General features: G+C 53.8%; 1 protein-coding gene across 4 annotated transcripts; it reads left to right on the top strand.

Moving 5' to 3' along the window:
- Positions 1–44: 44 nt before the first annotated feature.
- Tnks1bp1 (tankyrase 1 binding protein 1) lies at positions 45–25,226 on the top strand. Of its 4 annotated transcripts, XM_057754690.1 has the most exons (13): positions 55–141; positions 477–646; positions 2,899–2,998; positions 3,990–4,614; positions 6,056–6,125; positions 9,696–11,078; positions 13,339–15,428; positions 21,790–22,159; positions 22,403–22,553; positions 22,658–22,794; positions 23,788–23,945; positions 24,162–24,237; positions 24,824–25,226. In XM_057754690.1, exons 2-12 carry the CDS (start codon positions 482–484, stop codon positions 24,220–24,222), a joined length of 5,310 nt encoding a protein of 1,769 aa, XP_057610673.1. In that variant the 5' UTR covers positions 55–141; positions 477–481; the 3' UTR covers positions 24,223–24,237; positions 24,824–25,226. The 4 variants fall into 4 exon arrangements, with proteins under 4 accessions (XP_057610675.1, XP_057610673.1, XP_057610674.1 ...); XM_057754692.1 differs by lacking the exon at positions 477–646 and having other exon boundaries at positions 45–141; XM_057754691.1 differs by lacking the exon at positions 55–141 and having other exon boundaries at positions 524–1,063.
- The last annotated feature ends 2,177 nt before the right edge of the window (positions 25,227–27,403 follow it).

Raw genomic sequence — 27,403 nt, 5'->3', positions numbered from 1 at the left:
TGGCGCTGGGCGGGGCTAGGGGAGGGGCCTCGGGGCTTGCACCGTCTCGGTCCCGCGGTGACGGTGGCGGCGGCGGTGGCGGCTGCAGCGGTCACTGGCGTCGGGGTGCCTAGCTGAGCGGAGCCCGTCCCGGTGGAGCGCGTGAGTGCGGCGGCGGCGGCTGGAGGGGGCGGGGTCCGGGGATGGGGGCGGGGAGGGGCATGGAAAGAACCGGGCACCTAACAGCCCGGATCTCATGTTGGGGCGGCGGCGGCGGCGGCGAGGGGGGGGGTGGTCACCAGGAAAGTTTGCGAGGGCCTGGGGCGCTGGGGACGCGGGAACGCTGCGGAGCTGGCGCGTGTGTGCGGGGGTGGAGGGCACTCGTGCCGGGAGCCAGAAGAAAGCGGGGAGAGGCGAGGGTGGGGCGGGGCCGGGGGCGGGCCGAGCGGCTCGAGGGATCCCCCCCCGCCCCTGCCCTCACTGGTCCCCTTCCCCAGCTCCCATGGCACGCCCCCAGCCACCCCAGGCAACCCCCACAGTCCGCGTCGCCAGTCCGCGGTCTGTTCCTTCGCGGGCCGCTTGGCATCTCGCGCTGTCCTCGGCTGCTACCGCCCCCTCCTTCTCCGCCCTCGTCTGCTCCTCCTCTTCGGCTGGCCGCTCGATGTCCGTAAGCTCCCCACGGAGGCCCTCGAAGCAGCCCCTTGCCCTGAGCTGTTCCGTCTTCCTGCTGGCCCTCCCTCTTCCCACACTTAACCCTGTTGGTCGCACTAGTCGCACGTCCAGCGGGAGACCTTTAGGGACGACCCTGCCTGCCCTTAGGGTGCTTGCCCAGGGCTGAGGCTACCCAGCTCCTTCCCATCCTTTGGGGGCAGCCTTTACTCCCAGGGTTGTCTGGCTCGCCTAGACCATTAAGGGTGCGGAGTTCTTGAGGCACTGCGATTCTGCAGCTTGTGGCCATGGCCTTGGTTTCTTGGGGCTCCTGGCTGGGGCCTCTCTGCTGTAGCCACGTCCCCTGTTGGGGACTCGAGCCTGTTTTCCTCTCTGCAGCCTCTTATAACCGCAGAGGTGTCCATCAAGCCTGCAGGTGAGAGGGTTTTCTGTTCTGGACTAGTTTTTTTCTGTTTCTGACCACCCACACCACATCCCTTGTAATGATGTTCAAGGACAAGGAAACAATCTTGTGTATTTTTAATTTTATTTTTTTCCTGTCATTCCCCCCACCCCCACGCGTTATTCTCCCACGTACCAGGGATACAGACCGTGGTAATTGGCTGGTCAGTGATTGACATTGCCAGAGTTTCTCTCCGTGCCCTCTTTGAAATAAGCTGGGACAGGGTCAAGGAGGATAGGGGTGTCTTTTGCAAAGACTGGGCACCACAGGTCGTTTTAGAACTGAGAGCTGTCTTCTCAGACCAGCTGGAGTGGGAGCGGGACTTTAGAGAGGGTTGGGTTGCCCTCCAGGGCTGTGTGCATTCCATACAGGGCTGTGTGAGGCAGCTTCCCCCTTGCTTTTGAACCAGAGGGGCAGTGCTCACGATTCACCAGGCTGCAGAGCCTGAGGGGGTCTTGTGGGTAGGAGGTTGCTTCAGCTGCCAGGGTGGGAACTGAGGAGGTGGCGTGCCTGAGGAACCGGTGACTTTTGGGGATGTGAAGGAATGGTCTAGGAATGCAGCCTAGGGTAGGGGGAGAGGTATATAGATGGTTACCAAGGGCACTGAATGTAAGTCACCTTAATAGTGGCCAACTGTTACTCATCACTTCCCTGCTTGGGATTTTGCATGCATTGTCTGGCTTGAAACTCAAGTCTTAATACCGTCTTTTTCAGATAGGGAAAAGTCGCACAGTTCTAAAGTGATATGCCTGCTTAGCGGTTAAATCTTGTAATATCGAATCCAGAAGTTCCTGTGACAGGTTACTACTGTGTAGTTATCATCTGGTTTAATTTCTTCTGGTCACTCAAAACTCCTTCAGTCTGTCTCCAGGCTAGGGATTCACACACATTTCCATTTCACAGGCTATCGGGGACCCTCCCTGACTGTCCTAGAAGGCAGAACCCTGGGGAGTTTTCCACCAAGTCAAACCCACCACCCCCCATGTAATCAAGCCCAGTCCGTTCTCCCTGCCCATCCTGGGCCGGCTCCTCCTTCCCTTTGGCTAGGCCCTGGAAATCCAGTGGGAGGCCATTGCTATGGTAACAGGACTAGGCCCTGGCTTTACCTCATCAAATTCCAAGCTGAAGCCAAAACGATTGAGAAATTAAAGGGAAAAAAATGTATTCCAGATGTTTACTTTTTATTTCTTATTTCCCAGTGTTTGGATGAGACAGCTCTGAGAGAAGGAGGGGGGGTGCAGGGATGTGGAAGGAGAATGGGGGAGAGGGGGTTAGGGAGCCACTCCCAGCCATAGGGGGAGGGAGGAGACTCGGAAGAGGGGGGCCGGCAGTGGGGCGGAGCCCCAGTTTGGGGAGGAGCGGGTTTTTCCCGTCTCCCATGAGGTGATTCCCGAGACTTGAGACTTTCAGGCCCTCTTGCCCCTCCTGGAGTGCAGATACCTTTAGTGGGGCTGCCTGACCGAGAGGGGTGTCTTGAAGACTGTAAGTAGGGTGTCACAGGAGGGAGCTCGGGGGTGGTGTGAGTGGAGGTCGCTCTCTGATGCTCCCCGTCTTTGAGGTTCGGAGCCAAGAGCTGGAGAGCTGTAGTAAGGATGTGGCTGTGGGGACCTTCCGTACCCCTCCTGTAGGGACCTCCTCGACCTCCTCCTGGAGTTAGTTCTCTCTCTTCCTGTCCCACACAGCCTGGGTCAGAAATAGACTTCCTCGGCTAAGCCTGTTGCCTCGCCCAGCCCCTTTCCTTCTCCGCCTCCCTCTTTCCTGGATCTTCAGCCACCCCAACTTAACACCGCTTCCACTTTCTCGAACAGGGTCTGCCACCTGTGATGAAAGTCGGGGAAACCACTGCCATGGCTTCCCCACTGCCCCAGGAGATGAGGGAGGAGCTGGCGCCTGCTGGCTCTGAGCCAGGTACCAATGGGTGATGGGTGCAGGGTGGGGCCGGTGACTGGGAGGGTGGAGAGGGCAGAGGCTGCACCCCTGTGCTGTCCTGCCAGGTAACTGAGTGACAGCTGTGTTCGGTGAGAGGCAGCAAGGGTGGAGTAAAGGGCCTTGGGAGCTGGGAGAGTGAACGAGAGCCCCAGCGGGTGTGGACGCAGAATCTTTAAGATGGGTCCAGTAACTTTGAGAAGGAGACACTGAGGCACAGGAGACATGGAGTGCATTTCTTTCTCCTTGTCTAGACTTCGTTTTTTCTATTAATGCTTAGCTGAATGAGTGGGTGATACGGGATTCTATTATAGAAGGGCTGTGGATTTGAGTAATCCCCAAGATCTTTTATTTGGCATTAGAGTGCCTTATATACAAGGCAGATTTCTGGTCTTTTTTTTTTTTTTTCCTGTGGCAGATTTACTTCTGTTTGACATAAGTCAATAGTAAGTTTGCATTCCTGATCACGAATCACATGACATTGAGGAGGTAGCCTGGGAGTGTGCAGGGATACGGGGGTGGCGGGGGGGAGCTCACTTAGGGTAAAATCTTCACTGTGGAAATAGGGTCCACAGGGCTCTATAAAGAAATAGAACTACACTGGGTACTGGGGCTGACTGCTTGGTGGGCTCAAACAGATGAATATCCTCATCTGCTCATTTATTTATTTGATAGGCGTCTGTGCTAGGTGTAAAACAGGGTGCTAGAGAAATCAGGTGCCGTAGCACCCACAAATAGCTTGAATTTTTAAGAAGGGGAACGGGTGAACACGGAATGAGTTTGGAGAAGGTAGGCTGCTTCTGGGATGTGAAGAATTGAGGCAGGTTTTCATGGAACAGGAAGCACATACTTGAACCGGCAAAAATGGGAGCTTCCTGGAGTTGGAGGCTGGGAGATTTGGTACAGCAGGAGTCACAGACATTTCTGTTCCACCATCCTCCTGACAATTCCAATGAATCCTTCCTTTCGATAGGTGACCCTCGGGCTAAACCACCTGTCAAGCCCAAGCCCCGAACCTTGCCCAGTAAGCCAGCTCTGCCCGCCAAGCCCAGCCTCCTGGTTCCTGTTGGACCTCGGCCTCCTCGGGGTCCCCTGGCCGAGCTGCCTTCTGCCCGGAAGATGAACATGCTGGCAGGACCCCAGCCCTATGGTGTTAGCAAGCGTCCCCTCCCGTTCGCACCAAGGCCTGCAGCTGAGGCACCTGCCGTAGAAGTTACCCAGGAATTCGGGAAAGAGGATGCTGGGAAAGAAGATTTACCCCCCTTAACACCCCCGGCCCGGTGTGCTGCCCTGGCTGGTGTGCGGAAGGCCCCTGCCCCCTTCCGTCCCTCCTCCGAGCGGTTCGCCACCAGTACAGTAGAAGAGATCTTAGCCAAGATGGAGCAGCCTCGGAAGGAGATCCCTGCTAGCCCTGACCGCCTCTGGGGCTCCCGCCTCACTTTTAACCACGATGGAAGCTCTCGATATGGCCCCAGGACCTATGATACCCCTGGACCCAGAGAGGATGATAAGACCACTGGCAAAGGACAGTTCCAAGAGGGGACAACGAAGTCTCCAGCAGAGTCCCAGGAAAAATGGAGCAAGACTCCTGAGGAGAGGTGAGAAGTCTTGAAGGGGCCAGGGAGCAAGCGGACTCCAGTTAATTAGGTGAACATGGGCCAACCGGTCTCAACCTCAGAGTATCAAATGGTGATGGTATTGTGTTCGCTCTCTTGCTCTCTCTCTCTCTCTCTCTCTCTCTCTCTCTCTCTCTCTGCGTGTATGCATGTGTGCACGCATAGTGCCGGGGATTGAACCCAGGGCCTTGGGCAGGTGCTTTATCACTGAGCTACAACCCCAGCCAACCATAATTCTCTTTATAGATTGGGTGCGTGGCGGGCCAGAGAAGCATAGGGTTCAGTAGATCAGTGTGTTGTCCACGGAATGCATCCATACCCATGCTCCTTGGAAGAAGGGACTGTTAGGTCTGTTTTAGAGACTGGACAACGCCGGCTCCAAAGTGACTTACTTCCTCCAGCCTCTCAGTTTGAATGCTGGTGCGCATGATTCTAAAACCCGTGATCCATCTTACCTGCTTGCTCTCATGGTCTGTAGGGCAGAGCCCTAGCCTATGAGGACCGTGATGGGAGAGAGTGGACAGCAACAAGTCTTAATGCAGTTTCAGCTAATTTCTGCATAGAGATGTCTTCCATTTAGAGACCTTTTCCCCATGGTGTATTGCTTACCCGTAGCTGCCCTGCATGTAAAGGAAACCTGGCTGGGAGGTGCTTCTTGGGTTAGTAGCCACGGCATGGGGTGGGAGGCGAGGGATTTGGCTACCCAAGGCTGGAGAGAGCACCAGCCCGAAGCCTGCATAGTTAGTTCCAAAGGTTGCCTTTTCTCTCCCACTTTGGAGGCCAGACTTGTTGTGGTCTGGGCTGAGCCAGTAGCTGAAGGAAGGCCCTGCCCTGCCCTGCCCTACCCTGCCCTGCCCTGCCCTGCCCTACCCTACCCTACCCTCCAGCTTTCCCTTCTCTCACCTGAAAACACCTGGTGGTTGGGCTGGGACATTAACCTTTGCATATCCAGGACCAGGGCTGCTGAGACTCCCAGCCTGGATTCCTCCTTCCATCCGTGACGTTCAGTCTTGGAAACCCCCACCCCTACCCCCTTACAGTCATTCAAGAAATATCAGTAGGGCTGCCAGGACTAGGTACATTCTAGCAACAGAAGAAACTTAACCCCTTAGGGACTAGGAGAGGGAGACATTGTCTTCTTAGGAACCCCTGAGTGGTCTGGAGCCATGTGATATTTCTAAAAGGGAGGGGGATTTTAACCTTTGTATGCAGGAAGGGAAGGAAGTTATGTCCTGGGCATTTTCTCTCTGGACACCACCTAGCTTCCTTATCCCAGGTTCCAGGCCAACCTCAGGAATAACCTCAGGAGTAATAAACCCTGGGGTGTTTAACCTTTGGGTACTGTTAAAATTGCTTCTCCCCTTTTCTGTTTTGTGATAGACTTCAGCATTCCTTATCTCCCCTCTGTCTCCCTTCCTCTCAGGAGCATCACTTCTAGCCCGGCAATGAACGGGGACCTGGCTAAGCCGACCAGCTCTGAGCCACCTACTGATGTGAGTTGTCTTCGTGTCGTGACCACAGTTGTGGTAAAGTAGAGCGGACGAGTCGTCTGAGATCACCTCTTATGCTTTCAGAGTTTAGATGGGGAAACTGAGGCCCATGGGCTTGCCCAGGGACTGGCCTCCAAGACTCAGATCTTTTTTTAAACTCCCAGCCAGTGTTCGTGGTCATCAAGGTGCTTATGCATGGTTGATCATGTGGTTAGGGCAGTACTCATGATACCTGTGATAACCATAGCACCGACCAAGCCCCTATGTGCCGAGCATGTCCTAGGAACATTAGTTAATTTAGTCCTATTGGCACCTCTAGCTAGCAGGCCTTGTAAGCACCTTCTGAGAATGCCAGGACTTGGGCTAAGTAACTCACGTGACCTGAGGCAGGACCTGAAGTGTCTGACTCTAGAATCCCACCTGGTCATACTGCTACTCCTGGATTCAGAAAGAGGAATTAACTCCTGTTAATTTCTTCTCTCCAATGAAGTCTAATTTCCTGAGCAAACTGTGTTAAAAACGGCCTTTGCATTGAGAGCCTTTGTCAGCCAGAGGCTGTCCCATGTGCCCGGGAATGGAGCTCTGGGTCTGTGTAATTGTATGCTATATGTTAGGACATCAGGGAACAAACTGTGCATTGTGCTGCTGTAAGGCCCTCACCTTTCAAAGGGAGCCAGTCAGAGACTAGGCTAGACGTCCTGGAAACTGGCAGGCACACAAGGTGTTGCACACGTGCTTGGAGAACTGGGAAGGTCACATGCCGGTGAGGATAGCGGGAAGTCCTCACTGCATAGGTCAGGGAGTGAGCCTGTGAAGTCTGAGGAACAGCATTTTTGGCAGAGGACTCTGCAAACACAGCAGCAAAGAAGCCAGAGGTCTGGGGGTGCAGGAGAGGAGGACTGGGTAGTAGTGACACCAAGAAGCAATAGTACTAGATGGCAGAGGCTTGAAGGCCTTTGAGGACTTTGACTTGAGCAAGGAGAAGCTACCACTGAGCAGTCTGAAGTCAGAGAAAACTGCCTTAGTTGGGAAGATGTCTTGCTTTCTTCAATAAGGGGCTGCGGGGAAGTCCAAACAGCAGCAGAGATCAGTGAGATGATGTTAATGGCTCGGCTCCTAGAGGCAGCTGTTGGAGCTGGCGCGAAGTAGTTGAATCTGGATTGAAATCTGCAGGTGATAAAGAGGGGATATCCAGAGTCTCTTGAGGAGGGAGCGCGCAGCATACAGGAATACCCCATGGCTGTGGCCTTAGCATGGGAAGGATGAGGTTCCCACGTACTAAGATGGGACTTTTAAAGGCAAAGCGTAACTAGGAGACATATGAGGAGTTGGCTTTTGCGTTTGTTGAGATCATGATGCTCTTTAGACGTCCAGACGGAAATGTCAGCTGGGTGACTGAGTAGAGTGTGATGACGTTTAGGGGAAGGGAGTGTGTTTGAAGGAAGTCTCGGAAGTGACCAGTGTAGAGACGGTGGCTGAGACTGGTTCAGGTCACCAAGGGCGCAGGTGGAGACAGGGAGGGCAGCTCCAGGGCCTGGACTGGAGGGTGGGGCAGCAGCTGCCAGTCCCTCCGTGGGGTTGCCTCTGGTTAGCATCAGTTGTGTTTTGCTACAAGGAGGTCCTCAGTGACCTTGGCAAATAGGAGTAAGACGTGGTGGAGAAAGCCTCTTTGGAGTGAGTCAGGAGAGGTGGGCTAGAGGAGCTGTGCATACCTTCAGGTAGCAATACTCTCTGGAAAACAGATGGTAGCTAGAGAGAGATGTGGGGCCAAGAGCCATCTCTCTCTTTTTCCGTCTCTGTCTCTCTCCTGTTTCTGCTAAGACCGAAGAAAATAGAGCAGTTGGTGTGCTGTGGGAAGGATTGAGGGGGAGGGAAAAATCGATGTTGGGGAGAGAAGAGGGGTTGGCCTTAGCCTGGAGCAAGGACACTGCCTGGTCACCGAAGGGGAACCAAGCCCTCAGGCTGCCCGGCTCCTGGTGGTGGACAGGAAAGGGTACAGAATGTGGGAGTTCTCTTCTGTTCTGAGGGAACCGGAAGCAAGGCCATCATCTGAGGGGCGATAAGAAGGAGGTGTTAGAGGTTTGAGGATAGACTTGTAAATACATTGTTTGTGGGGGTGAATGGGAAGTAAGTTCAGTAGGGTTGGTGGGCACCTGGAAAGCAGTTAGAGGTCAGTGGCCTCTGCTGTCACTGTATTTTTCTCCAGCCACAGCTAACTCCCCAGGTGCCAGGGTTGGCAGAGAACGTTTACATAGCTTTAGAAAGTAAGGTGAAGGGGGCAGCGAGGGTGCCAAGGATTGTGTTGTACAACGGCAACTGTTGGTGGGAGTGCCAGAGAGTTGAGGTCTGGGAGGAGGGACAGGCTGTGAGGAGGAAGTAGGGTGATTGACCCTTGCTTCCCAAGGGGGTTGAGGAATGCCAGAGAGCTGGGAACGTGAAAAGAACCGGCAGGACAGACAGGAAATGGGACGGACTGGTGCAGACTTGAGACTAGAGGCAGTGGCGATGTGGTTATTGGGAAGGATTGGCACTAAAAGTTTGACCCCAGAAGAATGCAGGGCACCGAATCAGAGGGTAGGGAATCAGGATGCTGGAAGACTTGACTCTGCCCTTGAAACCACAGGGATGGTAAAAGTGATGCCGGGAGGCTTTCGCTAGTCCAGGGGCTGCCATTTTCAAGAAGTAAGTGGCTGTCAGAAGACTGGCAAAGGGGTGGGGCCTCAGGGTTACAGTCCAAAGGCACCAGTGTGGGAACTAGATTATTGCAGAGACGGAGAGTGGGGCGGGGCTTGAGAAGAAACAGAATTCGTCCTATCACTCAGATGCAGCGGACAGTGATATTGGAGGCTAGAGGTCACAACCTCCAGTGGTGGGCACAGAAGTTGGGGCCAGTGTCAGCATATCTGGGTTCACTTAAACTGCTTGGGCACAGCAGAGTGTCACAGTGTGAGAGAACCGGGGGCTTAGTGTCGCTTCTGCCTCCTCTCTCTGCTCACAGTAACCACAGCTGGCTTTTTATTTTTAAAATACCCCGGGCCCAGCTGCACAGGTCTTGTTTACTCCTTCTCTAACTCTGAGGTGGACAAGACTCTGTAAGAAGGAGGCGTCCATCATTCTTTGCTTGAATCCCTGGCATTGGGGCTTCCTCGGGTAGTGCTGAGACCTGTGGGCGCACAGAGCAGAGGCTGGGACTTCATTCCTCTCTGTGGTGGTGCTCCGGGAGATGGATGCTCTGGGCTTGGAGTGGACCGGCAGTCCCTTTTGTTCTGAGGCAAGCCGATTCCCTTCCAGTTATGCGTATCTAGGTGGTCAGAGTCCCCCTTTTCTTCTTCCATTTATAAAACATGTAGCCTCTTGGAGAAGATGCTTAGGTGCACCTTGGGGTGGGGTTTGAACCCCTGAAGTATAAGAATGACGTCAGGTGAACAGAGCTGGGTACCTTTTCCGGGCAGATGACCGGTGGAGGAGCCCAGTGTGAATTCACCTCCTGGGCCTTTCCCAGCTGACCCGAGGTGTGTGTGAGCTTGGACCCAGCTGAGGAGTGACTGACAACTCTTGTTCTTTCTCCTGTAGGTTCCCAAGACCTGGATCACCCCCAGTTCAGACCCCATTTCAGAGCACGGAGGCTGTACCAGCACTGTCCTCCCTGCTGACACCTCCGTCCCGGCCTCCGTCCCGGCCTCCGTCCCGGCCTCCGAGTCTCCCCGGCTTTCAAGCCACCAGAGCTCTCCCCACCATTCTCAATTTTCAGAACCCCCAAGTCCTGCAGCTTCTGAGGCTGCCATTTGCCCCCATGCGACTCCAGCATCCTCCAGTGCAACCTTGCCCGATGAGCATCCCCGCCATCCCCCTAGCTCAGAGCTGCCTACTGAGGCAGCCCCAGCAACCCTCAGACCCAGTAGCTCTCCTGTGGAGACAGTCTCAGGGCACCCCAGCCCAGAGCAGCCCCCAACTGTCCTGCCTCAACCACTGATGGAGGGGGCTGAGCTGCCAGACCTTACACGAACGTTCCCATGTGGGGAGGAGGCAGTAGCCAGTAGTCGCACAGAGCCCTGTCCCAGCAGCCTGGCTCAGCGCCGATTCTCAGAAGGGGTGCTTCGGCCACCTAACCGGGACCAAGAGAAACTGGGGGGCTCGCTGGTTGCTCTGCCGCAAGACCAGGGGAGCCAGTCAGCCTTAGATCGTCCCTTTGGAAGTGGCACGGAGTCTAACTGGAGCTTGTCACGGTCATTTGAGTGGACCTTCCCCACAAAGCCCTCAGGTCTGGGTGTGTGGCGGCTGGATTCCCCACCCCCATCTCCCATTACCGAAGCCAGCGAAGCCGCAGAGGCCGCTGAAGCCGGCAGTTGGCCTGTCTCTGCCAGGGAAGAAGGAGTGTCCCAGCTGGGACCAGCCCTGTCGTCTCCAGAGAGTCCAGGGAGACCTATTTCTGGGGTTCAGGAAAGTGATCCAGGTGTCTCCCTACCCCAGAGAGATGATGTAGAGAGTCAGCCTCCGTCCCCGGCTGTTCTTTCCTCTACAGTTGAGGGGTCAGCTGGAACACCCTTACTGCAGGCCGAGGAGAGCTATGAGGACCAGGAGTCGCTGGCAGGGCGGGAGTCTCCCATCGCTTTGACCACCAGGGAAGCAGTCCTGCCTGTTCTTGAGCCAGTCCTGGGACAGCAGCAGCCGACACCCTCTGACCAACCCTGCATCCTCTTTGTACCTGATGTACCTGATCATGGGCAGGCACTGCCTTCGGAGGAAGAGGTGGTGACCCTAGGCTGGGCAGAGACCACCCAACCCAGGACGGAGGCTCAGGACCCATGTAGGGTGTTCCCAGAACCGACAGGCCCCGAAAGCAGTTCTCGCTGGCTGGATGACCTCCTGGCATCACCGCCACCCAACTCCGGCAGTGCCAGGCGGGCAGCTGGATCTGAGCTAAAGGATATTCAGTCACCAAGCACCTGCTCGGAGGTACGGAGGACGTAGGGAGGGATGAGGCGTCAGGGTTCTCTTAACATGGGTATTACAGAGTAGAAGGTAGCTGTGGACCCAAGTCCCATATTTCTGCAGTTGATATCAGAGCCGTATAGGGTAGCGCTTACGGTTTAGCTGTTTGCGTTCTGGTCCTGACACCAGCATGCACTAACTGAGCCATCCTAGGAGTGAGCCTTAATTGTAAGCTTTGTCCTTTTATAGAGATGTGTGTGCGTGCGTGCATGTTCACACCTGTGTGTGTGTGTGTGTGGGGGGACATCTCTATAAACCTTTTTTTTTTAAACATTCTGCCTTCATATATGCCTGCGCGCCAGAAGAGGGCGCCAGATCTCATTACAGATGGTTGTGAGCCACCATGTGGTTGCTGGGAATTGAACTCAGGACCTCTGGAAGAGCAGTCAGTGCTCTTGACCACTGAGCCATCTCTCCAGCCCTGTTTACCATATTTTTTTAAGACAGGGTCTCACTGTTCACCCATTTACCTAGGCCGGCCAGCCAGCCAGTGAACTCCCGGCATCCTCATCTCCCTGCCTCCGCGCTGCAGGGATCGTAGACACAAGCCCTGTGCCCAACTCTTTTGGGTACTGGGGGATCTAATTTTGGGTGCCCATGCTTGTGCTGCCAACACTTTTCCAACGTCGCCATCTCTCCTGCTACTGTGTTTGCCTATAATGAAGTGGAGAAAGAGCTCAGGCCCTGCATAGCCTTTGCGAATCCTGGGAGTATTATACAAGGGAACACCGTGCAGACTGTGTGGGTGCCTGGGCTCTTCTGACAGCAGAGCTGTGTTTCCTGGGCTCAGCGGCTCTACCAATTCCTTGCCCAGGTGTAACCGTGAGTCAGATACCTCTCTCCCGTCTGCCTCAGAGTCTGTGTATGTAAAGTGATTGGCTGGACCGCAGAGAGCCAGAAGACTCAATGAGTCAGGACATGTAAAAGTACTGGGGCTAGTGTTAGTGTTGGGCTCATTATAAATAGTTTATGAGCGTTGGCTTTACAACTGGAATTACTGTTGAGTTCAAGATCTGTTTTGTAGACCAGCCACTGAAGCCTGGAGGAAGTGGTGTCCTGTACAAAGTTACCCAGCAAGTTGGTAGCTGGGCCTGAGCCAGGACCAGCCCAGTTGTCGGCTCTGTGCCTTTTCTCATGCCAGGCTGCCTCTGCATTGAAGGGCTAGGGATCCAGGTGGCTTTTGAGACAGATTTTTCAATCCTGGACTGGACTGGTTGGGGTGGAGCTGGAGGCAGGGAGGAGCCCCTGGAGGCTCTCTGGAGTTTTGTAGGAGGAGGGAAGAGGAAGGGGTTAACAGCACTCTGACTCCTGCAGTAGGTGTGTCTGTCCCAGGATGTGAGTGACTCAATTGGCTTCTGGGCGGGGCTGCCAGAACTGCAGCTGCTCCTAGGGCAGGAGCAGGGCCAGGGCTGGCGGGAGCCAGAGCCGTCGGACAGGTCCTGGCTAGGGGTGCAGCCTAGCCCTGTCCTGGTACCTGGCTCACCCAGCAGCCCCAGGGTGGTCAATAGGGAGGTGTGGGGCATGGCCTGGCTCGGGGAGAGGAAAGCCAGTATGTCTGTCCTGGAACGGCTACTGGCCAACGCGGCACTGCGGGACGAGGCTGGCAGGCTCCGGAGCCCCGAGCCCCGAGCCCTCCCGCCCTCTGGGGTGAGTCAGGGAAAGTTGGGTGGGGGTGCAGGGAGCCTTGTGCCCTGAGTTTTCTGGGCTGGCCGAAGGCGGAGTCTTCCTGGGGAAGGCTGTGTAGAGGGAAAGAAGGGCCTGGGTGCTCCCGGGGGCTGGAAGAGCTCTGGGTGGTGCTTTGCAAGGTAAGTTGCAGATCCGTTGCCCTTCACCAACGGTGTGCCCCCTCCTCCCAGTCACACATTTAGGCCTCTTCTTCAGGCTGGGTTTCTCCTGGCAGCTAGCCAGGTCTTGCCCAAGGGCTGTAAACATGATCACAGGACTGTCTAACTGAGTGTCCATGTGTGCCAGGCTGTTCAAATGCTCCCGACTGGTCCTTTCACGCAAGTCACATGGAGTAGGAATTACCTGTTTAAGGTTGAGGATCCTTAGGCCTAGAGGAGTTCAGTGATTTACTCAAGGTCGCATAGCTGAAATCTGGGCATCTTTCTTCTGCCACAATGGGGCTCTGAGGCACTAGGTAGCCATCTTTCTCAAATTGGGTTGGCTCCTCAATTAACTCTAAGCCTTCTTTCTCTCTCCCTTCTCCCCTCCTGTTTTCCAGGGCCTCCTTGGCTGGGCCCAGAAAGACCTGCAGAGTGAATTCGGGGTTGCAGCTGACTCACACCCCAGCAGTTTCGGCCCTGCTAGCTGGTCTCAGGATGCTTCTCAGAACTACAGCCTAGGAGCCCAGAGCCCTGGTGGAGACCCAGGCCTCGGGAATAGAGACTGGAGCAGCAAGTGTGGGCAAGGGGGCACCAGGGAGTGGGCCAGTAGATGCAGCCTTGGCCAAGAGGTGATAGGAGCCAGTGGCAGCCAGGATGAGAGCGAAGTGTCTGTCCATGAATGGGCAGTGGGAAAGCCAGCCCAGCTTAGCACTCAGGACCCAGAGTCTGATGCACAGGAATGGGAGTTCAGGAAGAGGGACTCACAGGGCACTTACTCCAGCCGTGACAAAGAGCTCCAGGATCAGGAGTTCGGGAAGAGAGATTCCTTGGGATCCTTCAGCGCCCGAGATACAAGCCTTCAAGACTGGGAGTTTGGGAAGAGAGATGCAGATGAGAAGTGTCAAGAACTGGGGATGAAGGACCTCTCTGGTGGCTACAGCAGCCACGATGCTGAGAAGCAGGACCGGGAGTTTGAGAAGCGAGATTCTGTACTTGACATCCGTGGCAGCCCGGCCACAGCCCACCAAGACCAGGAGTTCGGGAAGAGTTCTTGGCTGCAGGATTACAGTGGCGGCTCAAGGGCCCTCAGCTTACAGGACAGAGGATTCGGGGCACGCACCCTGAGCTCCGGGTTCAGCCCTGAGGAAGCTCAGCAGCAGGATGAGGAGTTTGAGAAGAAGACCCCAAGTGGTGAAGACAGGTTCCACGAGGCCAGCAGGGACACGAGCCACCTGGAGGAAGGAGAATCTGGGGACCTGCTGAGCCCTAGCACACCAAAGTTGCAAGATGGGGCCGTCAGGCAGAAAGACCAGGGCAACTGGCAAGATAGTGGTTCCAGCCAGGAGATCACAGGGCTGCAGGGGAGAATTCAGGCAGGAGGAAGTCAGAGCTCTGGCAATGTGGACTCGGAAGACAAAGAGAGAGGGCAGCGAGGCTGGGCTGGGGAGTTCGCCCTTGGTGTTGCAGGCCAGTCGGAGGCAGCATTTAGTCCCGGGCATCAGGATTGGAGCAGGGACTTGTGCATGGAGGCTCCCGGGAGCAGCTATAAGTTTGGCATCATTGGCGATGACAGAGTGAGTGGAGCTGGCCTCAGCCCTTCTGAGAAGATGGGAGGTGGTCACTTTGTGCCTCCTGGAGAGACAAAGGCCACGGGGGCCCTGGACTGGACTGACCAGCTAGGTCTCAGGAACTTGGAAGTGTCTAGCTGTGTGAGCTCCGAGCGCCCAAGCAAGGCTGGAGAGAATGTTGTGGGACAGATGGGCTGGTCAGCCAACCTGGGCTTAAACAATGGGGATCTGACCCGTCATTTGGGCACTGGAGGTTCTGAAGAGCCCAGGGGAATGGGGGTTGGGGAGAAGGACTGGACTTCTGACGGTGAGGTGAGGAGCAGGGATTTGTCAGGACAGGGAGAGAGAGGAGGGCACAGCCAGGCCAGAGAGAGTGGTGTGGGGCAGCCCGACTGGTCAGGTGTGGAGGCTGGAGAGTTCCTTAAGTCAAGAGAGCGAGGAGTTGGACAGGCAGATTGGACACCTGATCTCGGATTGAGAAACATGGCCCCGGGGGCAGGCTGCAGCCCTGGAGAGCCTAGGGAACTTGGAGTGGGTCAGGTAGACTGGAGTGACAACCTAGGTCTGAGGAATTTGGAGGTGTCCTGTGACCTAGAGTCGGGAGGTTCTCGGAGCTGTGGAGTTGGCCAGATGGACTGGACCCAGGACTTGGGACTCCGGAACCTCAATCTCTGTGGGGCCCCAGGTGAAGTTAGGGAGTGTGGGGTGGGGAGAGTGGGCCCTGGCCTAGAGCTAGATCCTAAGAATAGTGGCAGTTTGTCCCCTGGTTTGGAGAATGAAGACCCCTTGGAGACCAGGGAGCTGGGGGTTGGAGAAACAAGTGGTCCAGACATGCAAGGTGAAGGCAGCTCATCACCTTCCTTGGAGACCCATCCTGAAGACACTGGAATGGATACAGGAGAAGCCCCAGGCTTAGCCAGGTAAGGTACTCCATCTGGGGACCGGGAGGGAACGCGCAATTGCTCCTTAAATGAGGGACCCCTTTTAGGAGGGAAAGGCAGTTTTCCCTGTGGACTATGGTGGGAAGGGGAGTCCTCTAGGGCTGTGAATGTCAGCTTCACATTTTACGTTTTACGTTAAACTTGGAAACACAAAACTTAGATACGTTCTTTCTTGGGGGATGAATGTAAAACTTGAGGTACTATTTTGCAACTCGTGTTTTGGGCTGAGTTATGACTGTCTAGGGGAAGTGGAATCTGCCACATCTTTGGTGGTTTCTGGTAAGTTGTGTGTGTATGACTGTGGCATGCGTGCGTGTGCAAGTCCACTTGTGTGTGGGAGCACACACATACAGGCTTCTGTGCTTATGACATGACTACCTCTGCTAGTATTTCTTTCACTGTATTTTTGGGACAGGTTCACTTGCTGCTCCGAAACTTGCCAAGTAGGCTACGCTGGCAGGGCCAGTCAGCCAGTCAGCCCCAGGGGATCACCCTGTCTGTCTCTGCTTCCCCAGTGCTGGGATGGCAAGCGTTACCAAGTAATCTATCTTCCTGGTCTAGTTTCTGATGAGCTCTGTAGCCCTCAAGCTCTGATGCCAAATGAGCATGCGTAGGTAGCAGAAGGCGACCCGTGGGTGGTGACTCTGGTTGTCTGGCCAAGGGGCTGGGACTAAGTGACCTAACCTGCCTGTCATGAAGCCCAGAAGAGCAGTGGTCAAGGAATCTGAAGGTGTTGAGAACCAAGCCCCAGCCCTGTGACCTTGACCCCAACCCCTCCTTCCCTTCCTTCCTCTTTATTTTTTGAGACAGGGTCTCTCTGTGTAGGCCTGGGTGACCTCAAACTCTCTGTGTGTAGGCCAGGCTGACCTCTAATTCAGAGAGATCAGCTTGCTTCTGTTTCTCAAAGGGATGCTGCCTGGGGAAGAGGACTTTTCTTGGGGGGCAGGCTGGTAAGATGGATGTTCTAAAGCCAGCAGAGGTGGTTTCACACCTGGAGGCGAGGGCATGAGAAAGGCATGGCGTGTCTCTCGTTGATGCTTTCACCCGCCGAGATGTGGCTTTCTTCTCTCCAGCGTGTGGAACTCTTTACCTTTTCCAGTTCCCGAGTGGGAGCTGAGGGAGGTGTTGGGTGGGGGCTGTTCTCGTTGGAAGGGCAGATGGCGGTGGGAGGAGAGCTGGAGGGACCAGGAAGGGGCTAGGGAGGCTCTGAGTGGGGGTGAGAGAGACATTTGGCTTGGAGGTGGAAGCGGGAGAAAGCATAAGGTTAGGAAGGGAAGCCGAGGAAGGGTGTTCTCAGGTGACTGGGCTGAGGATTGGGGGGCAGGGGACAAGGAAAGGGCGTAGGTTGCAGTCTGTATGGGGTGGAAATGTGCAGAATTCGATGTTGGTGGGAGGGCCCTGTGAGCCTGGACTGGTGTTGGGCTCTGATCTCCTGTTTCTGCTGTTGAGCCCGGGAGGTCCTGGTGTCTAGACGTGGTCCAGTCCTGACACAAGGGATCATGGGTTCTGTGCGCCTGTTCTCATTTTTCTTCCTGGGACTCAGCCCTCTGCTTGAGTGTTCAGCGATGCATTGATCTTCACAACTGCCCTATGCATCAGGAGAGGGATTCTTGTCTTGTTAGAGTGAGATGGTGTGACCCGCCTAAGGTCACAGAGGCTGCAGTGTGCCTCCTGACTTCCTTCGTTAGCTGCTTTCAGGCATGGCCACTGTATTCAAAACAGATTCCTCAGGAGTGGGGGTCTGCCCTGCCCTACTGGGGTTAGCTCCTCAGGAGGGCGAGTGGCCTTCTCTTCTGCTGTTTAGCATGGAGGGGCGATGCTCCCTGAAGACGGACAGGACAGTGGATGACTTTGATGGGGAGGCCACCTGCATCTCCACACCCCAAAGCACCGTGCCTTTCTGGACATGCTACTATGATCCCTCTGGTGTTGTCACCCAAACTTAGAGTTTAGCTGGAATGCAGGCAGCTGAGCCTAATTGTATGTAAAAAAACAAAAACAAACAAAAAAGCAAAAACAACCAAACCAAAAAGCACATGTTTCTTGCACAGCTGGAAGGGAAGGGAAGGGAAGGGAAGGGAAGGGAAGGGAAGGGAAGGGAAGGGAAGCATTGTTTGCTGGCTCTTGTGGATGCCGTGTTTTCTGATGCGTGACCTGAGGAAAGCCAGTCCTATTTTTGGAAGGAGCTGTGAGCTCTGTGACCACGCACGGGAATGGGTGTGTCTGATAGCATATCTAGGACTTGAACCAAGTTTTCCAGACTTCCCTGACTAATGCCCAGCAAGTTGGTGCTGTGAGCATCTGACCTGGGGCATTTGATGCACCGTGAGATGCTTATCTTCCAAGAAAGATTTAGAGATTGCCTCTGTATCAGGAAGTCCTTAAGAATGGGTCAGGGTAATCTGGGTTGGGGTCTGTGTGCTGGTCCCAATGTTATACCCATCTCTGTGACCTCAGGCAAGTGACCTGAGGCAATGGCCTTTTCTCCTCAGATGTCTTTGGCTTTACCTTAGGACCCACATCCTCAGATGTAAATTGAGAATTTACTCCAGGCTCTCTTGGGGTTTTTATGAAGAAGCTTAACACAGATTGTCTCTGCTTCCCCAGTGCTGGGATGGCAAGCGTTACCAAGTAATCTATCTTCCTGGTCTAGTTTCTGATGAGCTCTGTAGCCCTCAAGCTCTGATGCCAAATGAGCATGCGTAGGTAGCAGAAGGCGACCCGTGGGTGGTGACTCTGGTTGTCTGGCCAAGGGGCTGGGACTAAGTGACCTAACCTGCCTGTCATGAAGCCCAGAAGAGCAGTGGTCAAGGAATCTGAAGGTGTTGAGAACCAAGCCCCAGCCCTGTGACCTTGACCCCAACCCCTCCTTCCCTTCCTTCCTCTTTATTTTTTGAGACAGGGTCTCTCTGTGTAAAGTGATTGATACAAATCCTTCTTTTCCTGTGGTAATTACTTTAAAAAAAAAATACTAGTCACCTGCATTTGCATCTGCTTTGCAAATTTGAATGCTGGAGACATTTCTGTTGCGGTCCTCATGTTGAACAAACACATCCCTGATGGCAATCATTGGTTGGATGGCTGGCAGGAGTAACTATGACAAACTAGTGTGGAAGTGGGTGGCCTGAGTTGTTCTGGATCAGGGCCCTCTCACCCCAGCGAGAGTGCTGCTTTTGTCTGACAGAGCTGGTCCAAGGTCCTCTGTTTTCTGGCCTTTGGGTCATCCCTGGCTCCTGTCCTTTGGACTCAACAATATAAAACCTTCCCTGCCAGTTTGAACTCTTTGTAGGATCCACGAAGACTCAAAGATCAAGTCCAGCTACCTCATTTCATGGATGGAGAAACTGAGGCCCAGAGGGGGGAGTATTGTGAGTTCCTTTCTGTCCCTATGGGCCCTAAGTTCATTGTCCTCTCTGAGTTCCTCCCCAGTTTCTCTCTGGTCTCAAAGCCAACTGTGTCATCCCAACTCCGACCTTGTGTTCTCTCTTAGAACCTTCGACACGAAGACATGTTGCAGATTGTCCCCTGTATTTGCATGTGAAGCCGTAGTGGAGGGCAGCGTTGGGCAGAATAGGTCATCCTTAAATTGGGCAGCATATGGGAAAGGTGTAGGTGAGGCATCATCTTGGGCCAGGAGCCTCTGATCAGAATGACAAGGACTATCGGAGCAATATGTTTATCGCATATCAACCACATTGTGGGCACCTGTTTCTGCCAGGAAGCCCAGTGAAGTTCTGGGATTCCTTTTGATTCCCATTTAACAGAAAAACTGGGGCTTGGATGGGTCATACAACTTGAGGCCAAGGTTGTCATAGGTGTGGTAGAACTCAATTCTGTAGGCCTAGCAGGCTCAGCTCCCAGCTTCCTCCCCTTCCTGTCCTTCCAGAAGGCTGCCCCTAGGTTGTGGATACGCTGGGATCTCAGATGCAGAAGGCAGAGGCTCTTGGGTAGGTGTACCCTCCATTCCACCCATTGAGCCCACTCCGCAGGGTCCTGACAAGTTCTGCTCTCCATGGACGGAGAGTAGATCTTTCCATCCCTTCTCAGTTGGTCCACATCTCTTCGGCTGCCTTGTTGTCCAGGCTGGGTGGGGTCCCGTTGCTCCTCTCTTGCCTCCTCCCTGTCTCTAAGCTGGCTTCAGGGTCAGCTGGGTTTGGCTGCCATCCAGGCTCTTGAGTCCTCTGTGCTGTTTGCTGTACTGTGGCCTCTGCCTCCTTTTCCCTGCCTCTCCCTCCCATGCTGCTTTAATTTCCATCTGTCAGCAGCTTATGGAAGGACAGACTGACACATTTCCCCCTGCCCTGTCTCATCTTCCTGCTCAGGCTTGACTCACCGGCCTTCTACAGTATCACAGTTACCCAGCAGTCTGGCTCTCAGGCATTGCCCGCGAGCCTTCACTACCCCTGCGTGTGTCAGGGTGTGGCTTTGTGGGGGGGTGTGTGGTGGGTCCCAGCACACACCCAGCCTGCCCTAGGTGTGTGATGCGTGAGCATGTTTTAGGGAGTAGCAGCTGGACATGGTGTGGGTGGTGCCATCCTGGCATCTGGGCTGAAGACAATGCTGTGCTGTAGTCTAAGGTGACTGACCCTGCCTGATGTTTGTGTGGTATCATCTCTGGAACAGAGGTACATTTCTGGGGGCACAAAGATGAAAAGGATCTCCCGGACAGGCAGTGGAGGCAGATACTTAGGATTGAAGGTGGTTGGGGCTGTAGGTTAGAGCTGGTGTAGGCTGGAGTCCATAGCTCTCAGAGTTGAAGAGCTGTGTTAGCAAGATGGCTTCCGAGCATGATGTGGGCTCTGCAGAGGCTACTAGAATACAGCCCTGGAGGAACATCCTGGGGGAGGGGAGGGCACTATGTGTTCGAGATGGCCATGTTCTGCCCAGGTTCAGTGAGCCTGGGGATACAAGGTGAAGGTGTGCAGGGGCTGAGGCTGAGATGAGGGTGAAGGCACATGGGCCGACTCCTGGCTCGTCCCATCCAGGCACATGCTCCGAATGGTGCTGGAACCACGGTAACTTAGGGCAGCAGCGATAGGTGGGATTTCTGGGAATATCCTGAGTACTGGATGCTGTGTGGACAGGCTTTGGTTTGTTTTCTCCCTCGCTAGGGACTCTGTAGAGGCACGCAGAGTATTTACAGGCAAAGGGCTTAGGTACAGATGCCTGTCCTAACCCAAAGATCTAAAGCCCAAAATCTGAAACTTGAAAAAATATTTCTTTAGATTCTAATTATTTATTTTTATTTTTTTTTATTTTGTTTTGTTGGTTTTTTTTTTCCTTTCAAGACAGGGTTGCTCTGTGTAGCCCTCACTGTCCTGAACTCACCGAGATCCGCTTGCCTCTGCCTCCTAAGTGCTGGGATTAAAGGCATTTGCTACTACTGCCTGGCAGACTTGCTTATTTTTTAATTTTATGTGTATGGGTGGTTCATTTGCATGTATAGCTGGGTATCATGTGTATGCAGTGTCTGTGGAAGCCAGAAGAAGGCGTTGGACCCCCTGGAACTAGAATTGGTTGTCGTGTGGGTTCTGGGAATTGAACCCAGGTTCTGTGGAAGAACTTTCAGTGCTCTTAGCCACCAAGTCACCTCTCCAGCACTGTAAAGTCTGAGCATGTCATCTCATAGAAACCCATACTTGGCCCCAGTAACGGGTTACAAGGTACAGATAAACCAAAATTGCCTCAAAATTGCCTCACGTCTACACCTGTGAGGTAAATATGAGACACAAAGGAATTTTTGTTTAGGTCTTGTTATCCACATAGCTCCTTACGGGGCTTGGAAGACAGCTCAGCCAGTAAAGTGCTAACAGAGTTTGGTCCCTGGAACCCAGTAGGAGAACTTGATGTGGTACCTGTGACGGCAGTGCTGGGGAGGCAGAGGCAGGAAGGTTTCTGGGACTTCCCGGCCTGCCGCCTTAGCCTACTTGAAGAAAGGTCCAGGTCGGTCAAAGGGAGCAGGGCAGGTAAATGTGTCTTAAGTCAATGCTTGTCTAGCCAAGTTTGATCTCTGGAGCCTACATTGTAGAAGAAGAGAACTGACTCCCAAAAGTTATCCTTGGAGACACACACATGCATGCGTGCTTGCACGGGGCAGGAATGAGATGGTTCTTTGACCTCACCACACATGCATTGACCCACAAAGAGATCTCGTTTTATGCATGTGCAAATATTTCAAAACTTGGAAAAGTCTAAATTCTAAAACTGGAGCCAAGCATTTTGATAATGGATGCCCAGCCTGTCGTGTGATATAAAGCCTTGTCCGGGGCCTTCCGAGCAGGGAAGAGAACTGCGGTCTCGCTGGCGACTGACCCTGGTTTCTGGCCTGTCCCTTTTGCAGCCCCAGCAAGTGCCTCGCTCGCTCCCCACCTTCTGGCTCCCAGAGCCTTCTGGAGGGGACGATGGCAGCCAGCACCTCAAAGGCAGCTGCTCAGAGGGAATCAGCCACTTCAGGCCCCAGGGTTCTGCTGGAGGAAGAAGGAGCCGTGGCAGGTGCTGGCCAAGGGGAGCCTGAAGAGTCTAGCCGAGACCCTTTGCCTCCCTCGAGGCCTCAGCCTGATGGCGAAGCCAGCCAGGTGGAAGAGGTGGACGGCACCTGGAACCTTACAGGGGGGGCGAGGCAAGATGAGCAGGAGTCAGCCCTGCCCCCCCGGCGGCCTCCCAGAGGACCTCTGCCTAGCTGCCCCAGTGAGGACTTCTCCTTCATAGAGGTCAGTGGAGGGTGAGCTTGCAGTGGTAGTTGGGTTGTTGGGGGCTCGGGGTAAGTGGGTGATGGAGTCAAAGCCCCATTCTCAGAGCTTTTCTGAGTGGTCGATGGGAGACACACACAGTCTGGGGTGCCTCGTGACAATGAAAAACCCTCCTGGGGTCGTGTTGAGGGGCTCCCCTCCTGGGGTGTGGTGATGCAGGACGTGGGTCAGCGATAGCGATGATGTTGGTATTGTTTTGAGCAGGACACTGAGATCCTTGACAGTGCCATGTATCGGAGTCGTGCCAACCTAGGGCGTAAGCGGGGACACCGGGCCCCAGCCATACGGCCTGGGGGTACCCTGGGCCTGTCAGAGACAGCAGACTCGGATGCTCGGTTGTTCCAAGATTCGACAGGTATGATCAGTGTATTGAGTGGGGTCTGTGTTGATGTCAGGGTTTGGGGAAGCGTGGTGTGCCTTGTTGCTCAGGTTGTGATACCTTTCCCTTGACATCTGCAGAGCCAAGGGCTTCCCGGGTGCCATCTTCAGATGAGGAGGTAGTGGAGGAGCCTCAGAGCCGCCGGACACGCATGTCCTTGGGTACCAAAGGGCTGAAAGTTAACCTCTTTCCTGGCCTGAGCCCATCAGCCTTGAAGGTACCATCAAATCATTCAGCACACACACCCGGCCATCTGGCCTGCCAGTCTTGAACCCAGCATTTCCTTCCTTCCTTCCTTTCTTCCTTCCTTCCTTCCTTCCTTCCTTCCTTCCTTCCTTCCTTCCTTCCTTCCATCCACACCCACCCGTCCGTCTGTTAGGCTGTCCGTCTGTCCATCCACCCACCAATCCCTCCATCCATCCACCCATCTATCCATCCATTCACACTCCCACCCACCTGTCCATCCATCCGTCCGTCCATCCATCCATCCATCCACCCCTTATTTATCCATCCACCAATCCATCTGCCCATTCATCACCCCATCCATCCATCTACCAACATCCGTCCCAACATCCGTCCCTCCATCCGTCCATCCCTTCTCCCATCTCTTACTGTGCTAAAGAGGATTCCAGAAGGTTCTCTTTGTTCCTTGCTCAACTTGGTTCAGTGTGCCAAGTTTGATGGAAGATGGAATGGGATATTCTTTCGACTCATCGCCTCCAGGGTGTTGTGGGGGTTGGGGGGCGGGCATGGTCCACACACATGAGTATCTCCTGTGAAGGGAGATGCGTAACTGCAAATGGGGAGTTCAGCCATGGACAGGACCGTTCGGTAGAAGGAGTTATTTCCTGACTGTAGCTAGGCATGGGAGGTGGCTCGGGCATAGTTTCTTCTAAGCAGTTTCTCTTAGCCTTGAGGTTGGTGCAGGAATTGGCTCTGGGGTAGAAAGGACATTGCCTGCAGAAAGGGTAGACAAGCAAAGGTGTATGTGCAGGAAGTTACCGCTCTTTGTTTAGCCTAATTTATTGAATTTTGTCCATCTGATATCTTTCTGATGTTCAAGTGTGAGAGTATCAGCTCTGTGGGAGGCAGATCTTTGACTTTCTGTCTATGGAGGAGTTCAAGCCTGGTTCTGGGCGATGTACCCTCTTTGTAAAGGCCTGGCCTTCTGAGTCTTGCTGCCTGTCCATCTTTTGTCTGTGTCGCCCAGGCTAAGCTGCGCTCCCGGAACCGCTCAGCAGAGGAGGGGGAGGTGACAGAGAGCAAATCAAGCCAGAAGGAGTCCTCTGTCCAGCGATCTAAGTCCTGCAAGGTCCCAGGGCTAGGGAAGCCCCTCACATTGCCCCCTAAGCCAGAAAAATCCTCAGGGTAAGTCACTGGGTTCTATCTGGGTATCTCCTGAGCTTCAGGTGTTATCTTGAGAAGAGGAAACCCGCCTTGCAGAAATAGAAAACTGAGGTGGGGAGTACATTGAATTGCCTCACATTAAGTAGGGGTCGCAGGCCTGCAACTGAACCCCAGGCTGCCTCTCCTGGCCGGAGGGTAGATCTTCTCACCTTGTGACCTTTGCACTCTGTCTTCCAGGTCAGAAGGATCATCACCCAACTGGCTACAAGCCCTGAAGCTAAAGAAGAAAAAGATCTGATCATCGAGGGCCAAGGTAAGGCTGGGCTCCTGGGCCTGAGTGAGAGTAGGGCCCTGTGTGGAGAGCTTGGGAGGCCCTGAACTGTCCTCTCTCCTAGCCCTTAAGGCTGTCCTCTTTCTGTGAGAGGCTGGAAGGAAGCAGGAGAAACCAAATGGAGACTTGGTTGGGTCCCTTGGCTCTTGTAGGTTTGTTCCTGGGGCTGGAGTAGATCCTGGGATTGAAGAGTGGAAAGCACTTCCATCCTAGCCTGTGCCCCTGTGAGATGGGATGGTCCTCCAGCTCCTGTGCTTAGCCTACACTGTGCTCCTGTGAGCTGGGACGGTCCTCCAGCTCCTGCACTTAGCCTGGCCGGTCATCTTCCTGTAAGCTGGGATGGTCCTCCAGCTCCTGCACTTAGCCTAGGCTGGTCCATCTTCCTGTGAGCTGGGATGGTCCTCCAGCTCCTGCGCTTAGCCTAGGCCGGTCATCTTCTGGTCATCCAGCCTACACAGTTCAGAGCTCCCATGTATGGGGCTCACACGAGGGAATCAGGATGGCCACGGGGCCTAGGAAGCAGAAGCCTTGCCTCTTCTCTGACCTTTGCCCCCTCTCCCAATTTCAGGTCCTTCCATCTGGCAGTCTCAGGCAGTGCCATTCCTGTGGGGTCCCCAAGTGAGGAGACAGCTGGAGCCCCACTAAAGGCTCAGACTGCAGCCCCCCTCCCCTCCCCTTCTGAGGAGAGTCTGGGAGGCACATTTATGCACTTTGTATCACCGTCCCAACTTCTTCCAGCCCGGATTCTCTGACCTTCCCTCTCTTCCCTTTACCCTCTACGCTTCCTTCTTCAGCTCCCCCTGGGTTTTCTTTTGATACCAATTTATAGCATTTTTTATAAAAGCCTTTGATTTTTGTAATGGGTGGGCCCTACCCCAAGCCCCACCCTACCCTTCCTGCCAGGTGCCCCACAGAGACCAATGACATTTTACCACTTGAAACAATGAATAAAGTTTTTTGGGAATTGGTGTTGTGCAGGACCGTGGTATGTGGCGGTGCTTGTATCCCCCATTCTGGTGCAGCATTTGGAAAACGCTACATCTCCCCCGTGTTGGTGCAGCCTGTCATTCCTATGACAAAATAGTTAAACAAGCACCTCCAGGGAGGAAAACTTACGTTGTCTTACGGTTTTGTTCTGTTGTGGAGGGGTGGGCAGGATAGAACAGAGCAGGGACATTATGGTGTCTAGGAAGCAGAGAGAAACCCCTTTATTTTTGTGCTAGCGGGCGTCCCTCTTGTTTCTATCCTACCTGGTTCCAGCCTGTTGGGTATTCCGTGGTCATTCAGGGTAAACCTCCTTCCCCTTTCTGGAAATGCCTCCCCAGACACAGGTGTGTGCTGCTGATCTAGGCTCTTCTCTAGTCAGTGGGGTGATCGAGGCTTTTCTCTAGTCAGTGGGGTGATCGGGGCTCTTCTCTAGTCAGTGGGATGATCTAGGCTCTTCTCTAGTCAGTGGGATGATCTAGGCTCTTCTCTAGTCAGTGGGATCAACCATGTTCTCTGTGAGCTCACCCAGACACTGGACACGTCACTCTTTCCACTCTCTTGACTTCCGTCTCTACAGGATGGTGTAGTGGGTTGGTTGTTGTTTCAAACACCGCCACCCTGTCTCAGTAGCTTGACACAAAAATGTTTATTTCTTATGGTCCAGTCAGTCAATGTGGTGACTTGTGTTTCAGTCATTGGAGTTCAAAGTCCTTCCTCTGGTAGGCTGACCGTTCGTAGGACCTTGGAATCCTGCCAAGCTTCCAGAGGCAGCGGCAGGGAGTCATTCTTAGTCACCGTGGAGGCCACTCAACCTACTGTATTTTGTTATAGCAGCTATAACAGCAGCAGGTTGAATGACCTCTAAACGAATTTATTTCTGATGGCTTTGCAGACTGGGAAGTCAAATCAGGGTGCTGTCAGATGCCACGACTAGTGAGAAGTTAATTCATGGTGTATAAACGGTACCCTTCCGTAGTGTGCAGACACAGTGGACGTGACCAAGCGGCTCCAGGGCTCCTTTACGATCTGCGGATCTCATTTATGATGCCTCTTCTCTTGGTCACTTCCCAGAAGGCCTCTTTTTTCCTCACACCATCAGCTTGGAGGTTAGAATTGCGCCATTTCAGCGGCAGACATTCCAGGCTTGCATTTCAGTCACCCAAGGTCTTTTCTCAATATCACTTAATCAGATAGCATGACAGTTCAAGGTGCGCTTTATCCTGAGGCACATCGCTCTCCAGCTGTGAGTCCGTGAAGTCAGACATTTATTTTGCTTCCCAAATACACCACAGGACAGTCATGGGCTAGACATTCTCAGTCTAAAGGGAGCCATCAACAAGAAGGCAGGCATAAATCATTCCCAGCGTGTCTAGATGAGCGACATCTAGACACGGCATCCTAGACACTGTACGGATATCTCGTGAGGTCCATGCTAACATCTGCATCACACTCTGATGGTGACTCCTAAATGTACCACACCTTCCTTCATGGCCTGTGACCGAGATCTATCATGCTGGGGAAGGCGGAGCAGAGCAGCAGGGCCCATGGTGTCAGATTTGTCGCACAGAACAGACCTGGAAGCAAGGACAGCTGAACCAGAACCAGGTGCAGGCTCCAATTGCAGAAGCTCCAAGCCTTCAGAATAACCCCTTAATCTGGGAAGAGAGTGCTCGTGTGTGTGTGTGTGTGTGTTGGCGGCGGTGGTGTGTGCGTGTGTGATACATTTCAGATTAAAAACTACAACATCTAAAAAGTTTATCCTTCAACCCTTTCTTTATTTACTATATCTATTAAGCAAAAGCCAAGTTGTATCTTCAACACTCTGCTTAGGACTTCTTCAGCCAAACACCCTGTCTTTTCGCTTGTGCCACTGATCAAGCAGCTGTCTGTCGGAGGGATTCCTACAACTCTGCTCAGGGGTACCATTAATTGGCTTGAATGGCTCCCAGAATGAAGGAAGCTCTTCTGCGTTATGATGAGGGATATTACAAAGATCGTCAATAAAGGGGCTCGGTCTGCTTGCTCCGGCTGCACGGCCGTGCTGGCCAGCGTTGCATAGCCAAGCCAGATGTCTGAGATTGAAACAACAGCAAAAAGCGTTTATTTTGGTCCATAGTTCCGGAGACTTCAGCCCATGGTTACTTGGCTTGTTGCTTAGTGC

The sequence above is a fragment of the Chionomys nivalis genome, chromosome 22 (assembly GCF_950005125.1).
Source record: "Chionomys nivalis chromosome 22, mChiNiv1.1, whole genome shotgun sequence".
In the NCBI taxonomy this organism is placed as follows: Eukaryota; Metazoa; Chordata; class Mammalia; order Rodentia; family Cricetidae; genus Chionomys; species Chionomys nivalis.
The sequence above is the reverse complement of the archived record's forward strand: the minus strand, read 5'-3'. Positions and strand labels throughout refer to the sequence as shown.

What these genes read in the sequence shown, in the direction of transcription:
- Tnks1bp1 (XM_057754690.1), top strand. Translation starts at nt 482, where the DNA reads ATGGCACGCCCCCAGCCACCCCAGGCAACCCCCACAGTCCGCGTCGCC. An exon ending in CGGCTGGCCGCTCGATGTCC is followed by an intron (nt 647 to 2,898) that starts GTAAGCTCCCCA and finishes TTTCTCGAACAG; the next exon opens with GGTCTGCCACCTGTGATGAA. An exon ending in AAGCCAGAAAAATCCTCAGG is followed by an intron (nt 23,946 to 24,161) that starts GTAAGTCACTGG and finishes TCTGTCTTCCAG; the next exon opens with GTCAGAAGGATCATCACCCA.